At 47.1% G+C, this 20807-nt stretch overlaps 1 protein-coding gene across 1 annotated transcript; it reads left to right on the top strand.

Moving 5' to 3' along the window:
• The first annotated feature begins 3075 nt into the window (after window positions 1–3075).
• Window positions 3076–20362, top strand: CD83 (CD83 molecule). The gene is given in 6 exon segments (XM_059077905.2): window positions 3076–3261; window positions 3354–3469; window positions 16196–16406; window positions 18673–18779; window positions 20156–20247; window positions 20249–20362. Coding segments are annotated over 6 exon segments (591 nt in total). The 5' UTR covers window positions 3076–3224; the 3' UTR covers window positions 20277–20362.
• The last annotated feature ends 445 nt before the right edge of the window (window positions 20363–20807 follow it).

Here is a 20807-nt window from a genome sequence, read left to right as displayed (position 1 = left end):
CACAGACCACATTCTTGACCATACTCAACTGCTGGACCAATTAAAACCAAGCCACATATTTGGAATTTTGGAGGAAAAAACCAATTCAAACCAAACCACATATTTGGAATTTTGGAGGAAAAAAAACCCTTTAAATAATTCACGACTATAAAAGTGTCTTAATGGAGAGTCTAAGAACAAATTGTTAACATTATAAGAAAGTTCGGCAAGATTGCTGGCTATACAAAAGTATAAAGTTTTATTCACTGGCAACAAGCAACTAGAAGAACTTAGTTTAGAAAACTATACAGGTGAAAATAGCAACCCCAGATAGAAAGGTACCTAGGAATACATCTACCAAGAGGTGTAGAAAACTTTTATGTATGAAATTTTAAAACTTCCCAAAGACCTAAATAAATGGAAAGATACTCAGTATCGATGGATTTGTAGAATCGATTTCTAAAGATGTTAATTTTCTGCAATTTATGAATTGAATGTCTTCCTATTAAAATTCAAGCTAGGTTTTTTTGAGGTTCACAAGTTGATTCTAATGTGTATAAGGCAGAGCAAAGAACCAAGAATGCCAGGCCAATTTAGAAGAGGTAGATAACATATGAGGGCTCACTCACTTCATCACCATAGTAAGACTTAACTCTAGTGCAACTAAGCAATAAGAGAGTGATATTAGCACAGGAAATGACAGGATAGAGCCCAGAAACAGGCCCCCACACACATGGAAATTTGTATATAACAGAGATGCTATTTCAAATCAATGGGGAAATAAGGACTTTAAATAAGCAGCATTGAAACAACTGCTTATCCACATGGAAAAAATAAGTTAGATCCCTATATCAAACCATATTTAAATGGATTAAAGACCTACATATGAGAAAGCATGACTTTAAAAGTTTTGGAAGAAAATGAAAGAGAATGTTTTTATGATCTCAGGGTAGGAAAAGATTTCCTAACCACAACACCAGAAGCACAAACCATGAATGAAAAAAACCAATAAATTTAGCTACATTAAAATATTTTAAAAAATACTTTTGTACATTAAAGGGATTATAAAGTGAAAAATACAAAACTGAGACTTGGAGAAGCTCTTTGGCCCGCACTTTACCAAGAAAGGATTTGGCCCAGAATTTATAAACAGCTCCAGTGGAAAAGGCCAAATGATATGAGGACACCCAAAGGCCTCAAAACATAAGGAATGATTTTCCTCCCTCCTAGTGATCAATGTCATGTAAATTAAACAAAAGGGAACTAACATTTCATATTCATCACATTGGCAAACATGAAAAAGAATCAGATGATGCCAAGCCCTGCTGAGGAGAGTATGAACGGACACACACATTTTGGAGAGCAAGATGTCAATATTTAATACAGCGGTGGGATTGCTGGGTCAGAAGATCTGAGCATCCCCAGCTCTGTGCAACATTGTTTATAACACTGAGAAATTGAAAGAAAGCTTAAATGCAGGTATGGGATCTAGCAAGGGACAGATGTTTAATTAAGAATCTATCGCGGGCTTCCCTGATGGCGCAGTGGTTGAGAGTCCGCCTGCCGATGCAGGGGACACGGGTTCGTGCCCTGGTCCGGGGGGATCCCGCATGCCGCGGAGCAACTAAGCCCGTGAGCCGTGGCCGCTGGGCCTGCGCGTCCGGAGCCTGTGCTCCGCAACGGGAGAGGCCACAACAGTGAGAGGCCCGCATACCGAAAAAAAAAAAAAAAAAAAAAGAATCTATCGCATACAGATATGTTTATTTTCTGTACCTATTTTTGTATCTTTAAAAATTTAATTAAAACATCCGTTTTAGTGGGGGTTATGGGGAAAGCGCACTGGCACAGAGCTACTGTGACTGTCAATTGGTACAGCCACCTCCCAGGGCAAATGAAAATGTCATGTGATGCAATTCTTTTTAACCCCTTGAATGGACGAAGGTGGAATAGTTCCATAACAGCTTGCGTTGCCAAGAGTGTTGGGAGAGCGGCGTGTTCATGCGCTGCAGGTGGGAATGTAGTTTGAGGACACCTCTGTGGAGGTAATTTAGCCAACAGTTAATAAAATCGTAAATTCCCTTTGACCTGGTACAACGTCCTCTAGGTATTTATTCTAAGAAAATACGCCATTTTAGAGCAAAGCTTTATCTACACAGAAGTTCATCATAACAATCACAGCGTTGTTTGTAGTTTAATAATAGTAAAAGAAATAACGAATACTAACACTATCTAGACTACTAACCCTAGACTAAACATGTCCAACACTAATAGGTTCTAATTTATGGTACAACTGTAGGATGGAATATCATGTAGCCATCAAAATGATGCTCTTGAATCTTTTTAATGATGTGGAAGCTCTTGCAAAATATTAAGCTAATATGAAGTCGATTACAAAACAGCACGTGCAGTATCTATGCACTGAAGCAAAGACACCAGAATGTTACCAGAGGTTACTTCGGGATGGTTAGAGGCAATTTTTATTTTCTTCTGGATTAAAAAAATCTTTCTCATACATTTTCTCTCTCTCTCTCTCTCTCTCTCCGTGTGTGTGTGTGTGTGTGTGTGTGTGTGAGAGAGAGAGAGAGAGAGAGAGAGAGACCTTCGTTTTAATAGGAGAGGTTCTTCTTTGTTGAAATAATTTAAACAGGCTGGATGATATGGACGGACAACGCCAGAAGGCCGGGGGCCGAGTATGACGGATTTGCCGGGTTCCTTGGGAAAACTAGTCTGATGATCACAGAACGTGGAGAAGGGCGAGTACTTGGGTTCAATGGGATGTCGCCACTGGCAGCTGGGCGATCGGGAGAGCTGCTCCTCCTCTCGGAACCTTGTTTCGCTTCCGTGCAAAAGACCTAACAGCCTCGGCTGGCCTGGCTCCCGGCTCTGTTTGGAGGGTCAGCGGGAAGGTGTCTGGCGTGCGCGCGCGGTTTGCCAAGCCGCGGGCGCGGTGCTTTCCTCGGGGATTGCTGTCGCCGCGGCTGGGCGGCGGCGGCAGCAGCAGCGGCAGCACAAGCAGCAGCAGCCCCAGCAGCAGCCGCAGCAGCGACGCGGGGGCGGGGCCGAGCGCGGGGGCGGGGCCGGGGCAGCGGGGGCGGGGCCGGGGGCGCCCCGGGTGGTGGAGGCGGGGGAGACGCGCCGCCGCTTCCGCCGCCCGCGGGGATCCCCCGGGACTGCCGCCCGGGGAAGTCCCGGTGCGTGCGGGTACAAGAGGCAGCTCCAGGGCCCCAAGCCGGCAGTCCCCAGCGATGTCGCGCGGCCTCCAGCTCCTGCTCCTGAGCTGCGGTAGGGCCCGCGGACGCCCGGCGCCTCCCGCCCGCCTCCCCGGGACACCCCCTTTTCTCGCTTGCTCACGCCGCTCTCTCTCCCTCTTGCAGCCTGCAGCCTGGTGCCCGCGGCGCGGGAGGTGACGGTGGCCTGTTCGGAGGATGTGGACTTGCCCTGCCCTGCCCCCTGGGACCCGCAGGTCCCCTACGCGGTCTTCTGGGCCAAGGTAAGCGCGGCGAGGCCGGCGAGTTAGGGTTGGGTGGTTTAATTGCAGACCGGGCAGCCACCTTCCTTGGGCTGGCGACCGTCTGTGGCTCGGGTTCGGGGGCATCTCCCATAGCTGAACTCGGTACCCGGTCTTCCCACACGCCTCTCCCATCCCGGCTCCAAGCCCAGCCGCATCCAGGTACAGGCCGACTTAGATTTAGTTCCGCCGGGGACCCTCAATCTTCTTGCCTCTAAAGGTGGCCCTGAGATGAATGATCCAAATAAGACGTTGTGGAGGGCAGAGAACCTCTTATCTGGATTAATTCCAGAGCACACCTGTGGTTATGGACAACAGGCCAGGGAGGAAGCAGCTAGTGCAGATTTGGCATTGGACGCGAGGAAGGTCTCCGGATTTCTGATTTCTGGTGTTTTGTGACTGTGGTGCCCACACGTTTGGGGAGGCGGGGAGGGGGCAACTTGAGAGGAAGGACTGCCAGAGAGACGTGATAGGCTTGTTTCTTAGGTGGTGGTTATCTGTCAGTCATCCCCGTTCTGGGGCACCCTTGGCCTCCTGCCGCACCGCTGGCTGCGTCTCCCTCTGGCCCCCCTGAGAGGTCCGGCGAGGAGGGCGTCTGTGATGGTGCACGGAGGCGTCCCCGCATGTAAGAACAGCGGCACTGTCCCTACTGTAAGAGAATTGAGTCACACTGAGGCTTTTTTAAGGTTTCCTCTGAACTGGAACCTTTTCATATTCTAAGATTGTGGTGCTGGTGGCATTGGAAACCCAGGCAGCCACTGTTTGCTGTCACCGTTTTTTTTTTCTTTTTTTTGCTCACCGTGCTCCCCGCCTTTAATGAGGTTACTGCCACAGTGGCACCTCTGGCTGAAGCACAATGACTATGATATCCCAGCCTTACTCTGCGGAACTCACTGATGTGTCATCTTACCTTGCAGGAAATCTCTGTGCGTTTGTAGCTTTCCACAAAATGCTGGGTTTTCTTTTGCCCACCATAAAAGATGCTCTGAGAACCCGCGCAAGTATCTAGCCATTTGACAAGGCAGCACAGGACCGTTAACCTGTGTGTGTGTGTGTGTGTGTGTGTGTGTGTGTGTGTCTCCTAACCAGATTGTCAGTTCCCTGGGGACAGTGCTGCGCCACTGCTTTTGTGTATCCCGCATGGTACCCAGTGTTTGCCCTGCTAATTTTGAAGGTGCTCAGTGAATTCAGGCTGCCTTTTATGATTATGCACAGTGGAAACAGTGCTGGGGCCTCGGGGCGCTGTATTGTGTATGAAAGTAGGTTTGTTATTATTCCTACTTCGTTTCCACCTTATTCACTGTGGGATCGGAGAACACAGCAATTCCAAAATTGTTCCCTTGTAAAAACAACAGTATGTAAATAAAACTATTGTAAAACCAATATTATTTGAGTACTCACCATCTGCCAAGCTCTGAGGTAAATACCTATGTACATCAGCTGTTCCAATCCTTCCAATGGACTTAAGAGATCAATACTGTTACTGTTCCTGCTTTACAGATGAGGAAACTGAGCCTTAGGGATTGAAATAATCTGCTCACTGTTACACAGCGGGCTAATCGCTGGAGGTGGGATTTGAACCAAGCAGTCTGGCTCCACAGCCTAGCTTCTTAGAGGTCTATCTTGTTATTTCTGTTTTCTCCATTAATTGCTTAAAGAAAATGAAAGTGTCTTTGGGCTAGCCAGGCAGGGACTTGGTTATCTAAAAGGAGGGGAAAAACATGAAACCACTGTTCCTTTCAGAGAGCAATTAAAAAGGGACAACAATATGAATATCCTCAGGGGAGTGATTACAAAGTACTCATGAAACCAGTAGATGAAATTTCAGACTGTAAAGTTCAAACAGTTGTCAAGTTAAATCTTGCACGAGGTCATTTGGAATGATGCAGTAAACCAGAGTGATTAACCTTTGACTTTTCCTTGGGTGTCAGCTGATGATGTAAGTCTATAATGTATGTGCTTGTTTGTTGAACACAGTTCTTGCAAGCTTTAAAGACCCTGAAGGTCTCTCAAAGCTCTGTTAAGAGAAAAAGACAATAGGCTCTTGGCATTCTCTTTTTTCTGTTGGTCCGTGGAATAGGGTCATTGAAAACTCATACCCTAGTTATTTTTTTTTAAGGAGGAAACTGTGATTGAGTCATGGTGGATAGGAGAGCTTTGCTATGCCAGTAAACTAATCGGGTACCTTGAAAGTGATGTGCTTTATTCTTCAAGTACTTTTGAACAAATCTCAGCATAGTCTGTAGATGTTTGTTATTTTCCAGCCCAGTAATTATACTTTTGCATCAATCGTGCCTGTACAACAACAATGGTTAGAGTGTTCTGGAAATAAGGCCAGTGGTGAAATGCTGAAATTCTGCATTTTACAGAAGATTATCTTGTCATTTCCTCCCACCACTTACTTGTAAAATGTTTCAGTGATGCGGAGAGGTAGCTGTGAAGTGAGGACTTTAAGCCTGGTGGCTGCAGCCAGCCTAGCTGGGTCATCAGTAGGGCGGTTTGTAAAACCACTCGGCACAGTTGTAGGCTGCATGCCGATCGAGCAGGCAGAGAGCCCCTTGCAGTGCGGGGTTTCGCCGTTCGCCAGATTGAATCGCATCCTTGCAGGCCTTCTGCCTATCGTGGTTACGGTCATAACGACTCAACAGTTTAAAAATCCATTTACTACCCGGTTCTCCGGCACCACAGAGCGTCCTGCCGCTATCCCGTTGGCACTGATTACTTATGATTAACAACAGGACCCATGTAAACCATGTGTTTCTTATCATGTGCCTTTTACCAAAAGACTCAGAGCAGACAGAGTCCATTTAGTGTTTGCAACATTAGGGTGAGTTGGGAAGGAACAGTGTCCATTTTATTCTCTCTGTTGCAAAGGTACAACGACAGGGGACTGGGTGGGGGGTGTAATAACAGACATGCCCAGGGGCTCAAAGGTGAAGTCAAGAGTGGGCAGAGATAGCCCAGTTCCTGTTAGCCCAACTCTTCTTTTCTGTGGACTGATGTCTTCCCAACTGGGATCCAAGAACGGGGCCTCCTCTCATCCCTTCCCGTATTGTACCTTTGAAGGCAGAGTGAATGACTGGGAAGAAATAGAAAAGTTACTGCGGTCTATCCATTCAGTTTAGCTCTTAGGATTGTGAATAGACTGTGGTTGTTGAGGGAGGTATTTTTAGCTATTCTGAGGCAAAGAGACGTTGGTCTATCACTCTTCTACCAAAGTAGAAGAACGTGGCTGTGACCTTGGGTTAGATTCTAGCACAAGAGGGTCATAGCCCAGTCCCATGTCTGCCAGGAGTAAGGACATCCGTTAAAGAGCTACGTCTGTGCTGCACGCGGGAGTGGGTTCACGCTCTCTTTAATGAGGCTGCACAAGGTCTGGAAGGGGAGGACGACGCTGGATGAATGGAGCGCTCGGGCATGGTTGAAGTTCGCCACTGCTCGTAACGAGTGGTTACTTACGAGGGTGACGTAGCACCGTCTCGTATCGTGCTGGGAGCCCCAGCACCCCAGGTTGAGGCATAATGAAAGAGGATATATAGTGTCATCTCTGAGTGACACCACGGGGGTGAGGACGGAGATGCGTCACAAGACAAGTGCCCTTTTTAGATGATTTCCAGAGGAAGGGAGAAAGGGGAAGTGAGACCGTGATTTCAGAGAATAGATCACACTTGAACCTTACAATATTTAGGAGAGGTGCCGCTGTGGCAGGTCGCGGGCTCTCCTGGGGACTAAAGGAGAGCAGATTTGTGGGCTCGCATTGAAGCTGCTTGGAAAGTTCCAGGACAGTCGCTACACGGATATCGCTTGTCCTTGATTTGTTATGAGCTGTCCTCCATGTATGTTGCTAATCTCCTATTCAGTGGAGTCCTGTTTGTCGTCTCTAGCATCTCGTGTGATAATGAGCCCCCAAGCGAGGAAGTGCTAAGGAGGAGCCTTCGGAGGGGCTAGGGGTGATGAATGGCCTGCGCAGGTGGCATCTGTACGGCCACCGACCCTGATGGACCCACGAAGGAGACAATGCACGCCGCTCACTGCGCTTACCTGCTTCTACAGCGACATGTGTTTTAAGATACATTTGAGATGTTTTAGGAGACAAAGGAAACATTTCTACATTAAATACAGAAGCGCCGAAACATTGAAATGTGAAAACAATGCACCTGTGTGAGCATCAAAGAAAAATCACACCATCCCCACTGGCACCTTTACTGCTTGGCCTGATTGAATAACCTTTAGGTCAGACGATGAAAGGCAAAAAGTGAATTTTCAGATGTCTCCCATATTTACATTTTCCTCGGTTCGTAAATATTTCTATGTCCCAAATGTGTGCCAAGCCCTGCGCCTGGCAATAGCCATCCTAAGACCAGTATGGACCTTTTGCCAGAGGACTGTCAAAGGCATGGACACAGGAATCCACACGCATTTTGGGGGACTGAGGGGAAACCCACGATCCGGAAGGGAGAATCATACCACAGAGGACTGAGAGGTAATGCCAGCAAGCAGGCTGGGGACAGACTGGGAACACCCCCGAATGCTGAATTATAAGGGCTTGAACTTGGTCCTTTCGGCAGCAAGGAGCCTTTGAAAGTTTTTAAGCAAAGAGGATAACATCGTGAAAACTATGTCAGAGGAAAAGCGTATTTCTTGTGGTGACAGACAGACTATAATTCATCCCAGAAAGATGAATCTCAGAGGGGAGCTTTAGTCTTTCACTGCAGTGAAACTGCCATCGGATTAGCTTGGCGAGGCTGCAGCACACCCCCTGGGGGATACCTCCCCTTCTCTCTTGGTCACCAGTCCTGTTGCCCACATGGTTCTAGGGAGGAGTGGGCCAGGCTCTAGAAGAAGTCCCAGCCAGAGGAGAATGATGGAGCACTGAGATTTTTGGACAATGATGAGACACAGCAAAGTTGCTAAAAATCTCTCAGCTTGGAAGAGGGTAAGGAGGAAAAAGGCAGCTGAGAGTTAAAGAGAAAAAAGGGCAAACACTTGTTTTCCATAAATAAAAGGGGGAACCCGAGTCACTTGAGGACTGATCCTGTTAGTTCTGTACTTGGTTATGTCACTACACAAAGAAGAGGAAGTTAGAAGAAGGTCTTAGTGACATCAGGGAAGGTTTTATGTAGGGCAGGACTAAAAGGAGATACATTGCCTAAAAAGAGGGTTCCTCAACTGAGACTGTTTCCGTTAAGTCCTTCCTGGCCACTCTTGGAATAACCTCAGATTTTCTACCAACGGTGCTAGCTCAAACCAGAGCTGAACTAAAGTACTTCCCTAAGACTCTTTACACCTGAAGCGTATTTTTAATTTTTGTTTTTGCACTGGGGTATACTTGGGTAAAATTTCTGTGTGTGTCATGAAGTTCTGGTATAGAAGTAAGAGCCCAAGGCTTGTGAATATCACTTGATATTTTTGTGGCTCACCAGCTAGTCTACTGCACGTTCTTGTCCCAGTTGTCCAAGAGAAGGTAGATTCCAGAAGAACTGGTAGTTGTCTGGGATGATTGGTCCAGGTGGGGAAAACCTACGGGAAAAGATAGATGCTCATTGCCATAGACAATTCATGTTCACCCAGGGCCTGACTCACTGGGTCAGTTCTGGAGAAGAAAGGACCCGGGTCCACTCAGACCCTGGTGTCTCTTCCACCGAGCAGTGGGACGCCTGTGAGCCTGAGTGACAAAGCAGGACTGGCCTTGAGGTTGGAGCCGCGTGGAGCTCGCCCCGCACGTGCCACATTTATTTCTGGAGTGGGGCGAGGTGCTCCTATCAATTAGGAATCTTTCCGTTGTGAAGGCTTGGAATCCAGTCAAAACTAGCTTAAAGGGCTTCCCTGGTGGCGCAGTGGTTGAGAGTCCGCCTGCCGATGCAGGGGACGCGGGTTCGTGCCCCGGTCCGGGAGGATCCCACGTGCCGCGGAGCGGCTGGGCCCGTGAGCCGTGGCCGCTGAGCCTGCGCGTCCGGAGCCTGTGCCCCGCAACGGGAGAGGCCACAGCAGTGAGAGGCCCACGTACCGGAAAAAAAAAAAAGAAAGAAAGAAAAAACTAGCTTAAAGAAAAGGGACTATATTGGCTCATGTGGTTGAAATAAATAATTTTTAAAACTCAAAATATAGTTCCTACTTCAGTTATGCCTGATGTTGTGGGTTAAATCGGGTCCCACAAAAAAGTTATGTCTCAGTCCTAATCCCTGGTGTTCGTGAGTGCGACCTTATTTGGAAATAGATATAACCAAGTTAAAGTGAGCTCATACTTGATTAGGGTGGCCCTGAATCCAATGACGGGTGTCCTTATAAGAAAACAGAAACACAGAGACAGATGCACAGGGAGAACACCACGTGAAGGTGAAGGCGGAGACTGAACTGACATGTCTACAGGCCAAGGAAGGCCAGTTTCCAGCAACACCAGAAGCCAGGAGCGAGGCATGAAACAGATTCTCCCCTAGAGAGAGCAGGGCCCTGCCAGCACCTTGATATCAGACCTTTGGCCTCCAGCACTGTAAGAGAATACATGTCTGTTGTCTTAAGCCACTCCGTTTGCGGTAAGGCTAAATTTGGAGGTTCGCGAATATCCTCAGGGCTCGGTGACTTTTTATCTCTCAACTTTTCCTTCCTTTGTGTTGGTTTTATTATCAGCCTCCACGTGGCAGGGAGATAGTAGCCGGTAACTGCAGACTTGTCTGTCCTCCCGAGATCAAGTGCAAAGCAAAAGACTGTGTCTCTTGCATCTCAGCAATGTCAGATTACACTTAAGTGGCTTTGATTGGGTCATGGGTCCATCAGAACCATTCCCTCTGGTCACGGAGGTCAGGCCAGAGTCAAATGTGCCTTTTCTAGAACCAGATGTAGTGCCCTCTGAAGGACATGAGCTCAGAGCCCGTAAGGATGCCCCTCCCTGTCCAGCAGGACCCACGAGCAACTAATGGAAGAAGAACGGTTGGCGTGAACAGCGAGTGGCCTAACGTTGCCTTCAAAGCCCAGTTCCAAAGGGTATTTTCCACCTTATGATGGTGCCTTTGAAATTCAGAATGTTGTGGCTATTTTGGAGACCTTGTGGGCAGAAAAAATTTCTCCCTAGAGCAGAGATTGGGACTTCTAGAACAGCTTTGCCAGAGGAGACTGGAAGTATCAGCTGGAAGAAATGACTGAATGGGTGGGTGGAGTAGAAAGATATTGGATACAACAACAGTTCCTGTTACCAACATTACCGATTAGGAAGCACTATTATGTGTTTTCTCATTTGATTCTTAAAATAACCCCATGAGGGAAGTAAGGTAGTTACAGATGAGGAAATCCAAGTCAGAGGTAAAGTGATTTCCCGACAATGACCCAGCTACCTGATGCTTGACTTCAGGTCTTCTGATTCCAGAGCTAGTGCCCTTGTGTCTTCCTCATTGTTTCTAAAATTCACTCATCCATTAAATAAATACTTTTTGAATATTTCCTATGTACAGGGAACTATTTAGAACTTAGCTGTGAAACAAAGAGTGGTAACACTTTTAGCGCTTTCTGTGTGATTGACACTATGCTACAGTGCCCACCTACCTCATCATAGGTATATTCACACCAACTTTGGGAGGTGTAGTTACCCTCCCCCATCTCAGGGGAGCAAACGAAGCCTGAGAGCTCCAGGCCCTTCGCCAAGAGCAGAGCTAGTAGCCATGGTGGGGCTGGGGTTTGTTTCCACGTCTGTCCAACACCAAAGCCTGTGCCCTTAATTACGTTGCCTCTGCCGTTCTCATAACTCTGTTAACAGCCATAAATCCAACTCTGTCTGTTAGACCCAGTAAATTTCAAAGTGGAAAATCATTTTTCCAATAAAACTACACTTAGAAAAAAAATGATGTTAATGCTCATACATTCTACCCCCATTATGACATCAACCTCTGAGCCAAACTATTTTGCATGTTATAAAGAGCTGTTTTTATGATGAATGGGGATTATATTGGCACTTTAATTGAGTTGGAAACCAAGGTACATGAATGTTAGTGCATGGGAAATGCAATAAAAAAAAAGCTGTTCGATGTGATTGGAATATATCAGATTAATTTAATACCACCTTTAAATACTAACATCCATTCCTTTAAATATGTTTAATTAAATTGTTGGATTAAATATTTATAGGCATATATATATGTGCACACATTTTTCTCCTCAAAAAAATCTCTTCCCTTTTTTTTTTTTTTTACTTTCCTATCACATTCTTAACAGACCTCATGCATGATAAATTTGGATTTCAAGGCTGTGGAATCAAACTTCTGTGCAATAGGAATGGAGCTTATATCCAAAGATGGTAATCTAGGAAGTTAGCATATATTTGGATAAAATTATGTAAACTTCTAAAAAAATCTCTTTTCACAATAGGGATTTGACTGAAATATTGGTTCAATTTCAGCTATATTTAGATATTTATTTGATTTCTTTCTAGTTCAAATGTATCCAGCATTAAAAAAACCAATTCACATGCGTTTAAAATTACTACTTGTATTTGCTTGGTTTAGTATTCGGCAAATTAAAGAGAATTTATTTTAACTTAGGGCTTGTGGTTTCCTTAAGGTCAGATCTCCATCTTAGAGAAGGAATATGGTATTTAAATTATTTAGTCAAATTGGAGGCCTTGAGACAAAAGTCCGTAGGCTTTCTGAAAATGAGATGTCTTATATTTTGCCTTTTCTAATTCAATCGGAAAGATAAAATTTTGTCAGCATAAGAGTTAATGCATGGAATGTGATTTTTTTTTTTTTTTTTTTTTTTTGCGGTACGCGGGCCTCTCACTGCTGTGGTCTCGCCGGTTGCGGAGCACAGGCTCCGGACGCGCAGGCGCAGCGGCCACGGCTCACGGGCCCAGCCGCTCCGCGGCACGTGGGATCCTCCCGGACCGGGGCACGAACCCGCGTCCCCTGCATTGGCAGGCCGATTCTCAGCCACTGCGCCACCAGGGAAGCCCTGGAATGTGGATTTTAAAAACATAATTTGGATGAGTGTTTTGAGGAATTAATTTGCCCACAGCGTGCTGTGGTGTAGCCCTCCGCAACATGAGCGTCGCAAAGTGTGCGTTAAATAGTTCCTGTCCGTTACACTCGGCTGTGAATGAGTCAGAGGGTTCCTTTTGTCATAAATGACTATTTCCTAAAATGCTCTTGCAGAGAGGCAATGAAACACTTTTAGATTTGGAGTGTTGAGAGTCCTTCGTGCCAGCGGTTGATTTTGAGCCAGCTCAGCTGTTTACAAGAATTCATAAAACCAGGCGAAGTTGAGGGTGTGGCCCATTTGCTGTTATTCCCTGTGCCTCCCCCTGAAATTCCTTCGGTGGTTGAGCAGCGCTGCTTGGGCCGCGGCTCGCTCACCCGACAGCGCGGGGTGGTGGCCGCGTGGCCACGGTGCTTCTGAAGATGATGATTTGAACCTCTGCGTAAAGTCTCTTGGTACTACTAGCGCCCCACTCGCATCTTGAGCATGTGACGTTAACATGGAAACTACAACTATTTTTGCAGCTGTAGAGGCAGAACGAAGGGGGAATAGGCTGTGTGCACACCTGCAGCTTGAAGCTAGAAGGAAGGTCCTGAACTATTTCCATGTGCACTGTGTGGCGTTACAGAAGGTTCCTTTCGTTACAGGTAGTTATCAGGCGCAGAGAGCTGTTCATCACTTTGGCAAGAGGTCCCAGGTTAAGCCAGTACCTCTCTCAGTTCTCCGGGTCTTTCAGGAAGACCCAGGAAGGGGCCATTGGAAGATGACCCCGTGAGAGTTGCGATATTTTGCCACGATCCCACTGATGGCTGTGGTGGTTCAGTAAATCAGAATTCTGCAGGCTGCTTTGGGGTTCTTCGTTTTGACTTTCCCCTACCTCTTACTTTCATTCTTATGATTTCGCCCTGCCTTGGCTTTGCCGTTGTAAAATAACCTCTCCGGAGGTTTTATCAGAGACCCGTGGAAATCTGACCATCACATAAACTACTTTTTGTTGTTACTGCTGATTTTTAAAATGAATTCTCTTCTGCAAATAGGCAGAAGGCACTGCCAGTCAGTTCTGATCACCGCCACGTACTTGCTTCAGCAGTTCCCAGCAGCCAGCGTGATAAAGAGGCCATCTTTATGTAAATAAAGCACAATAGTTTATATTTCCACCAGCTCCAGAGGGGTTCTCAGTTTTTTGTTTTCGTTTTATTTTATTTTTTTTGATCTTGGCTTTCAGATAGGTCTTTTTGAGTTGAGGGAGGGGTCACTGGATAGGAGAAAAGACCACCCTAAGGAGAAAATCTGAGGTAGAAAATCTCAAAATGATTGTTGCAGCCAAGCTTCCATCTTTTCGGATGCAGGGATTTCTACGAAACTGAATTCCAGTGAAATCTATTGGAAAGAAATCTGAGTTGAACACATTTGGAGGTTAATTTAGGAAAGAAAAGCAGATTGAGACAGCATCCTGGGGACTGCAGAGACTAAGCTGAGTTAATTCGTTCAAACTGGCCTTGGGGGGTGAGGTGAGGGAGGGAGTCTTGGAAGCGGTTGGCCCGGGACGGTCCTGGGCACCTGACCCATCAAAAGCTCTGGTTGGAGGGAGCGCTTGTGCCAGGCGGCAGAGAAGAGGAGAGGTGCAGGCACGTGATAAGGCTGCAAGTTTGGGTTTAATCAGACTTGAAAAGGGGAAAACTGGTCAAACTTAGACGTGTTCTAAAATCGGTTGGATACCTAAGGTTCCTTGACCACACCCCCTTTTTTCGTTTGCTTGTTTCCTTGCTCTGTTTTTGAACACCTAAATGCCCCAGTCTTGATTATTTTGGAAGGAACCTTTCAGCCCAAGGGCTGTCAGGAAATGGGATTTACGTTCGTAGACCTCGCCTGAGAAAAGCTATTAGTCTCTCAGCCCAGCGCTAGGAGTGAATGAAGCAGGGTTTCTTGCAGAAGCGATAAATCAGCCACCAGATGTCTCTGCAGGCCACTCCACAGGAATGCCATTAGGAGCCCGAGCCGTGGAAGCTGGAATCTGAGCTTTCCGTGGACCTCAAGGTGCATTCCCCGACTTAATAAATGAAGCAGAAACCAAGGAGGGTGTGTGTGTGTATGTGCATGTATGTCTTCTGCCCTGGGCTGCCTCTGCCTCACTGGGTGTTCCCCCCATTCCTTGGTTATTTATTTCCCTGTGCTGATTGCCTTTTGAAGAGTAGGAGAGGAGTTGTAGGATGCTCCCAGGACAGGAGATCAAACAGCGGCAGGTGCAGGCAAAGACAGCAGCAGTGTCTGGCTGCGGTGTCTTTTCCTAAGGGGGCCCTTTGGTGCGGCCACTACGCTGGGGACAGGGAAGAAATGCCACTGAATCCCAGGCTCCCTGTCGTTCCCCAGCCACCCAGCAAAGGGCTCGGGGCTGCCCTTGCACCCTGGAAACGGTGATTGGCTTTACTGTTTATGTAAATGAGTTTTAGAAGCTTTAAAACATGTCAGTGGAGGATCAACGAGCAAGTTAACTTAGACACATTAAAAATATATCTGGGGAAAAAGGGAATTGATGGTGAACATGACGTGTGCTTAATCGTGGAAGTAGGAGATGATGGAAAGACCCCACCAGTTTAATTGCAAAGACTGTTCAGGGAAAGAAAACCAGCCAGGTTAGTTTGGCTAAATTTGGCATCTAGCCCAGTTGGGCTGGTCCATCCTGGGTACGATGATTTAAGCCGTAGTTGCCCTTCCGTGTATATCTTGATATTACTACCAAGTGACCTGACCCATAAAATCTGCACGCGGCGCTGTTGTCTGCTGTCTTCCTGCCTTAGCAGAGGCGTGAGCGTGGTTCATCCTGCAGCGTCACAGGTGACCCCACAGCCACGCAGCCTCTGGAGAACAGGGAGACTTCATGAGAGGCACTGCTCATCTGCCTCTCTGTGTTTTCTGTTGAGTTGTTTGGCAATGACCTTAACAGATTTAGAAACGTTTCCAAATAAAAGGCAGGGCTACAAAAATAAGAATCAGTCGGTGGGTGAGTTGGTGTCTGAAGAAAACACGAGAGCATTGAATAGAGAACAGCCAGCAAGAGAACGTGATTCAGTGTGATTCATACGCTTCATCACATAGAGTCATCAGTGACATACGGTTATGATCAGCAGGAACACTCTTTCCTTCATGTAGGGATACAGAGAGTCGTAAAATGCAGTCCTGATCTTATTCTAAAAAAGACGGAGCCTTAAAGAATTCTCCTAGATTCTCTCCTCCTCCCCCAGACGTCACACACACACACACACACACACACACACACACACACACACACACACACACACACACAGTATCTTGTTTTAAAACAATTAGCTGAGGATGGATTTTATGAAAACAAGAGGTAGAAGCTTGATGTGGAGCCAGTGCTTGTAGGTTCTGGCAGTAGAGCATGATGTGGTTTGATTCTTGTTTTTTAAATTTATTTTATTGAAGTACAGTTGATTTACAACGTTGTGTTAATTTCTACTGTACAGCAAAAGTGATTCAGTTATACATATATATATATATTCTTTTTCATATCTTTTCCATAATGGTTTATCACAGGATATTGAATATAGTTCCCTGCTCTATATAGTAGGACCTTGTTGTTTATCCATCCTATATATACTGGTTTGCATCTGCTGACCCCGAACTCCCAATCCATCCCTCACCCACCCACCTCCCCCCTTGGCAACCAGTAAGTCTGTTATCTATGTCTCTTCTCTGAGTCTGTATATGATTGTTTCTTAACAGCTCACAAATGGAAGTGCAGAGAGGATGGAGGTGCCCCAGGAGGACCTGCAGTACTATCAGCAGAGGGCCTCTTCAGAGGCCCCCAGGGAAAGGCTGTATTCCCTGAGGATCCAAAACACTACTAGCTGCAACTCGGGGACCTACAGGTGCACTCTGGTGGATCCAGAAGGGCAGAGAAACCTAAGTGGTACCACGATCTTGAAAGTGACAGGTGAGGTGATCTGCGGCGCCTGTTCTCTTCTTACAGTATGCAGGGCACTTTCTGTAGGTCCTAAAGTTGATCCCCTCAACCCAAGTTTACCCTGTAATTCAGAAGCTTTGGATAATATCTGTGGCTGAAAGCTAAATTCTGCTGCAAGGATGTCATAACTTTCTCTACTTTCTTTTTAATAAGGACAGATCTACCCCAGTCTGACTGGGGTGGGTGCCAAATGTAGTGAGACAACTAAATCAAACAACTCTTACTCATGTTAAGAGTCCTTCGGAGCCAATAGGAAGTGTCCAAGTCTAATTTTTGGAAGACAGAGAAACTGGGTAGTCTCCCGAATATATCAGATAACTGTGTAATATTCTGCTCATTGGGGGCTTTCTAACCTGGCCGAAGGGAGCTGCTTCGTGTTTCCACCTTTTTCACATGAGAACAGCATTCCTCTCCCACTTTACAGCAATCGAGTGTCCCAATACCTCAACTCAAGCCAAAGAAAAAGGGTACAGCAAGAAAATAGCGTTCCCGTGATAGAAGGCACATTTTTGCTCTATGCAGTAAGACCAGGAATCAAGTGTAAAGACAAGGATTATCTCCTTGGACTTATTTCCATAACTTTTCTTTATGTAGCTTAAAATACGCCTTACAATTTGACTTTGGCCCAACTCTTGTTAGTGGCTGAGGCTTGAAATGACAGACATGTTGTTACAGAGGCCCTGACTTTGTACAATGGCTACTTTCTCCTTCCATGGAGAAGCGGAAAGGAATCTGACTCAACATAATATTCCCACACTCACAAGAACGCAATCACTGGTTAGGGGTCAGTGTTCGGATTTGGTTCGCTGTCTTACACACACACACACACAGAGCACGTTCGGACTTGGTTCACTGTCTTACACACACACACACACACACACCCTACGGACTTGGTTCACTGTCTTACACACACACACACACACACACACACACACCCTACGGACTTGGTTCACTGTCTTACACACACACACACACACACACACACTCACACACACACACACCCTATACCCTTCTCAGTCTCTAGCCCTTGACGCTGCTTCGTTTGACTTCATGGCATTTACCGTACCTGCCGTGGTACGAGTATTATTCACACGAATGAGAAATGCGAGCAGCCTGGCAGGGAGGGCAGAGGGGGCAGGCGTGTGCTGCGGGGAGCAGAGAGGAAAGGGATAGAGAGAAGCTGGCTTGCTTTCCTGTCCTCTGCGAAGGCAGTGCTGCCTACAAGTTGAGTGGTCAGACTAGAGCCACTTGGATCTGGTTCAAATACTAGCTCAGCTGCTCGTTAGCGTCTTGCCTTGGGGAAACCTCTGAGCCTTGGTTTTCTCATCTTTAAAATGGGGATAACATCATATTGATATTATCTACAAAACAGGTATCTATCTACCCAGCTTGTGGTGAAGGTTGAATGAGATATCGCACTGAAATGCTCAGTCTGGTGCCTGGGGTGGGGGGACTGAATGCTTGATAAATGTTAGAACCATCAGTGGCTCTCAGCCCTTCTCTTCTGGGGTCACAGACCTCTGGGAGAATCCATCCCCAGACCACTGCACAAAATTTGGAATCGAGTATCAGGGATCGACAGCTGTCTGGAGGCCCATCCGTGGCCCTGAGGGCGGAAGCCCCTCCTGTCACCCTCACCCCATCCGCTCCTGGCCCAGTGCTCAAGCCAGCTCCCTGAGCAACCTTGCTGCACGTTGGATGTCGTGCTTGAGTGGGGAGAAGCTGTCCCCGCCTTGTCCCCTCCTGGGCTGAAGGCCTCCCTCCACCTGCACTTGCCCCCTTCCCGGGGCTGAGGCCACAGCCTTTAGCAGCCCCCAGGGAGCTGTTCCGTAGCCCCCCTTGGCTGTCAGCCTTGGTGGAGGGGCTTTAACAGGTCTACAAAGACGCATCGACTTGTTCCGTAATAGCAGGGCAGCTCTGCCACCTGCCTTAATCCGTCAGCCTCTCTGGGCCCTGGCTCCTTCTTCTGTAAACTGGGGCACTCAGACCTGCCCCTGAAGGTTCAGTGAGATGCTGGATGTCAGCCCCTTTGCATGGAGCCAGGCACAGGGTGCGTGTGAACGCCTGCTGCGGTCGCCGCCGTCAATACCGCTGTCCTTCCCACGGTACAGACGTGAGGGTAAGAAGCGGAGACCAGTAGGACTTTAAAGAGCCAGAACAAAACATCCTTAGCTTTTTCCTCCTGGTAGAAGAGCCCTGTTCAACGGCTTCATATTTTACGTATTTCTTTTTCAAGGATGCTCTAAGGGACGCAAAGAAGAGACTTTTAAGAAATACAGAGCTGAGGTTGTCCTGCTGTTGGCTCTGGTCATTTTCTACGTGACACTCATCATTTTCACTTGCGTAAGTATCTTTCTTAAACATCTCTCATTATTAAAAGATCACCTGGGTTACCAATCGAATGCGTTTTGTAGACAGTGTGAGTCATAATGGCAAGAGACCTATTTGCAGAACCCTGGCCTTACTGAGGCCCCCAGACTGTGGGAATCTCTCTGGGAAGCTCCCAGCTTGTTTTCCATCTGGTGGCTCCACACAGAGCCTTGTGAAGAGAAAATGAAATAAGACAGTGATGGAAGTTTGTGAAACGCCAGAGGATCCTCCCAAAGCACCAGCAGGCCTTGTAGAAACGGTGGAAGAAAGTTGGACCCTGCCCGTCCACCATCCGGGCGAGGTGCTGTTCTTCCTGTAGGCAGGTGAGCAAGCCCGGCCACCCTGGTGATGGATCCATCTCCTTGGTTGGCCCGTGAACTCTTTTCTCCTAGAGATTCCCTCTTATAATTTTGGTACTTCCACCCCTTTTTTTTGTTTGTTTTTTTGGTACTTCTGGTTGCTATTTTAGATATCACTTTTTAAGAATTAATCCAGAGAAGCCAGAGGTACACAGGGTGCAGCCTGGGGTAGAGGACTTCTGGCCAGTACTTGGGTTTCCTTGACATGCCCTTGACCCATTGGCTGCAGACTCCAGCCTAGACTCCCTGCCCCCCAAGCCTCTCTGTGTGTGGCTGGTCACCTGGGCTGACAGTGGTCATAGGGGAGCAGGGCCAGCTCTGGGCCTGACCCACCAGGAAGTGGTCTGTCCCATATGTCTCAGCAGGATCAGGAAGTGCTGGCTATTTGGGGACCAGGACATCGGTCACCCAGGAGCTATTCCAGCTCTGGTTCTTGTCACTCACGGGCCCCTTCTGTTCACTTGCTTGACTCTGGCCAAACACTCATCTCTCTGGTTGCTAGTTTAGATGTCAGTCCATCAGAAGACTCCCCTGAGCGCCTACTGTGTATAAGGCATTATGCTAGGCACTGGAGGGCATGTTAAAAGGCATAAGAACTATGTCCTTCCGCCAGGGAACTTACAGCTTGGTCTTTAGAGTTATTTGCATATAAGAAGATAATTAGCATTACCTGGTGGCGAATTTCCAAAATGAGTGACTCTAGTTTTTTGTTGGCAAATGCCTGTTTCTTTGGGCACTGATTTTCCATGCAGGAAATCCTAACGTTAGGGTCTGGAAATGGCCCCGGTCTTTAACTCCTGGTTGAGGTTTGGAGATACCAGCGAGATAGCACAAGCCCACTGCAGAGTGGGTGAGGTAGCCCGCACCACGAGGGCTCCCATATGAGCTGTCCAGTCAGCTCCTAATGAATGGAGCTTAAGTCCAGGAGACAGCTGAAGCATTTTTCCAATTATTCACTTCTCAACGTATCTCTTTGATTTTCTTTTTCAGAAGTTTGCACGACAGCAGAGTATTTTTCCAGACTTTCTTAAACCTGCCATGGAACATACTTTTCTCCCAGTTATCCCCCCAGATAAGCATTTGGACTCTTCACAAAACAGAACTGGTGTGAGCAGGATTTCTGCAGATTGTTTTTCCAAGGTTGAAGGCTCCGTGGTGTGTGTCCACGTCACACCGGACAGGAGAAGCCTGAGCCCCACGCTGAAGACACCATCCTTCCTGTGAAGCCCTTCACTTGACTGAAACGTCCAAAAGTGGATCGCACCCCACTTTTTGTGAGCAGGGCCTTGAAAACTGTGACATGACCGCAGAGCACGGGGCCGCCTACAGGGTGCTTTCCAGTGCTGCTCCTTTACGACCTTCTTAGCGTTTTATTCAGCTATCTGGTCAACCTCTTGGACAAGTTTTTTTCAGTCTTAGAAAAGCTACGGTGAGATGCAGTTGGAAAAGGACCTTGGGATATACGAATGCCTGGAGTTGGCCCTGTGTAGACCCTTGAGGGCAGCTGTCCTCTTCCACATCTGGAAAACATCTCTGAATTTGCTGTGTTTTCTTGTCTAAGCCCAGATGTCTTATGTCTGGGAGAAAGTGACAGGCTAAGCTGAGAGACAGAGGGAAATATTTAGCAAATAGTTTCCCGGCA

Source organism: Kogia breviceps, chromosome 10 (assembly GCF_026419965.1).
Source record: "Kogia breviceps isolate mKogBre1 chromosome 10, mKogBre1 haplotype 1, whole genome shotgun sequence".
Taxonomy (NCBI): Eukaryota; Metazoa; Chordata; class Mammalia; order Artiodactyla; family Physeteridae; genus Kogia; species Kogia breviceps.
The sequence above is the reverse complement of the archived record's forward strand: the minus strand, read 5'-3'. Positions and strand labels throughout refer to the sequence as shown.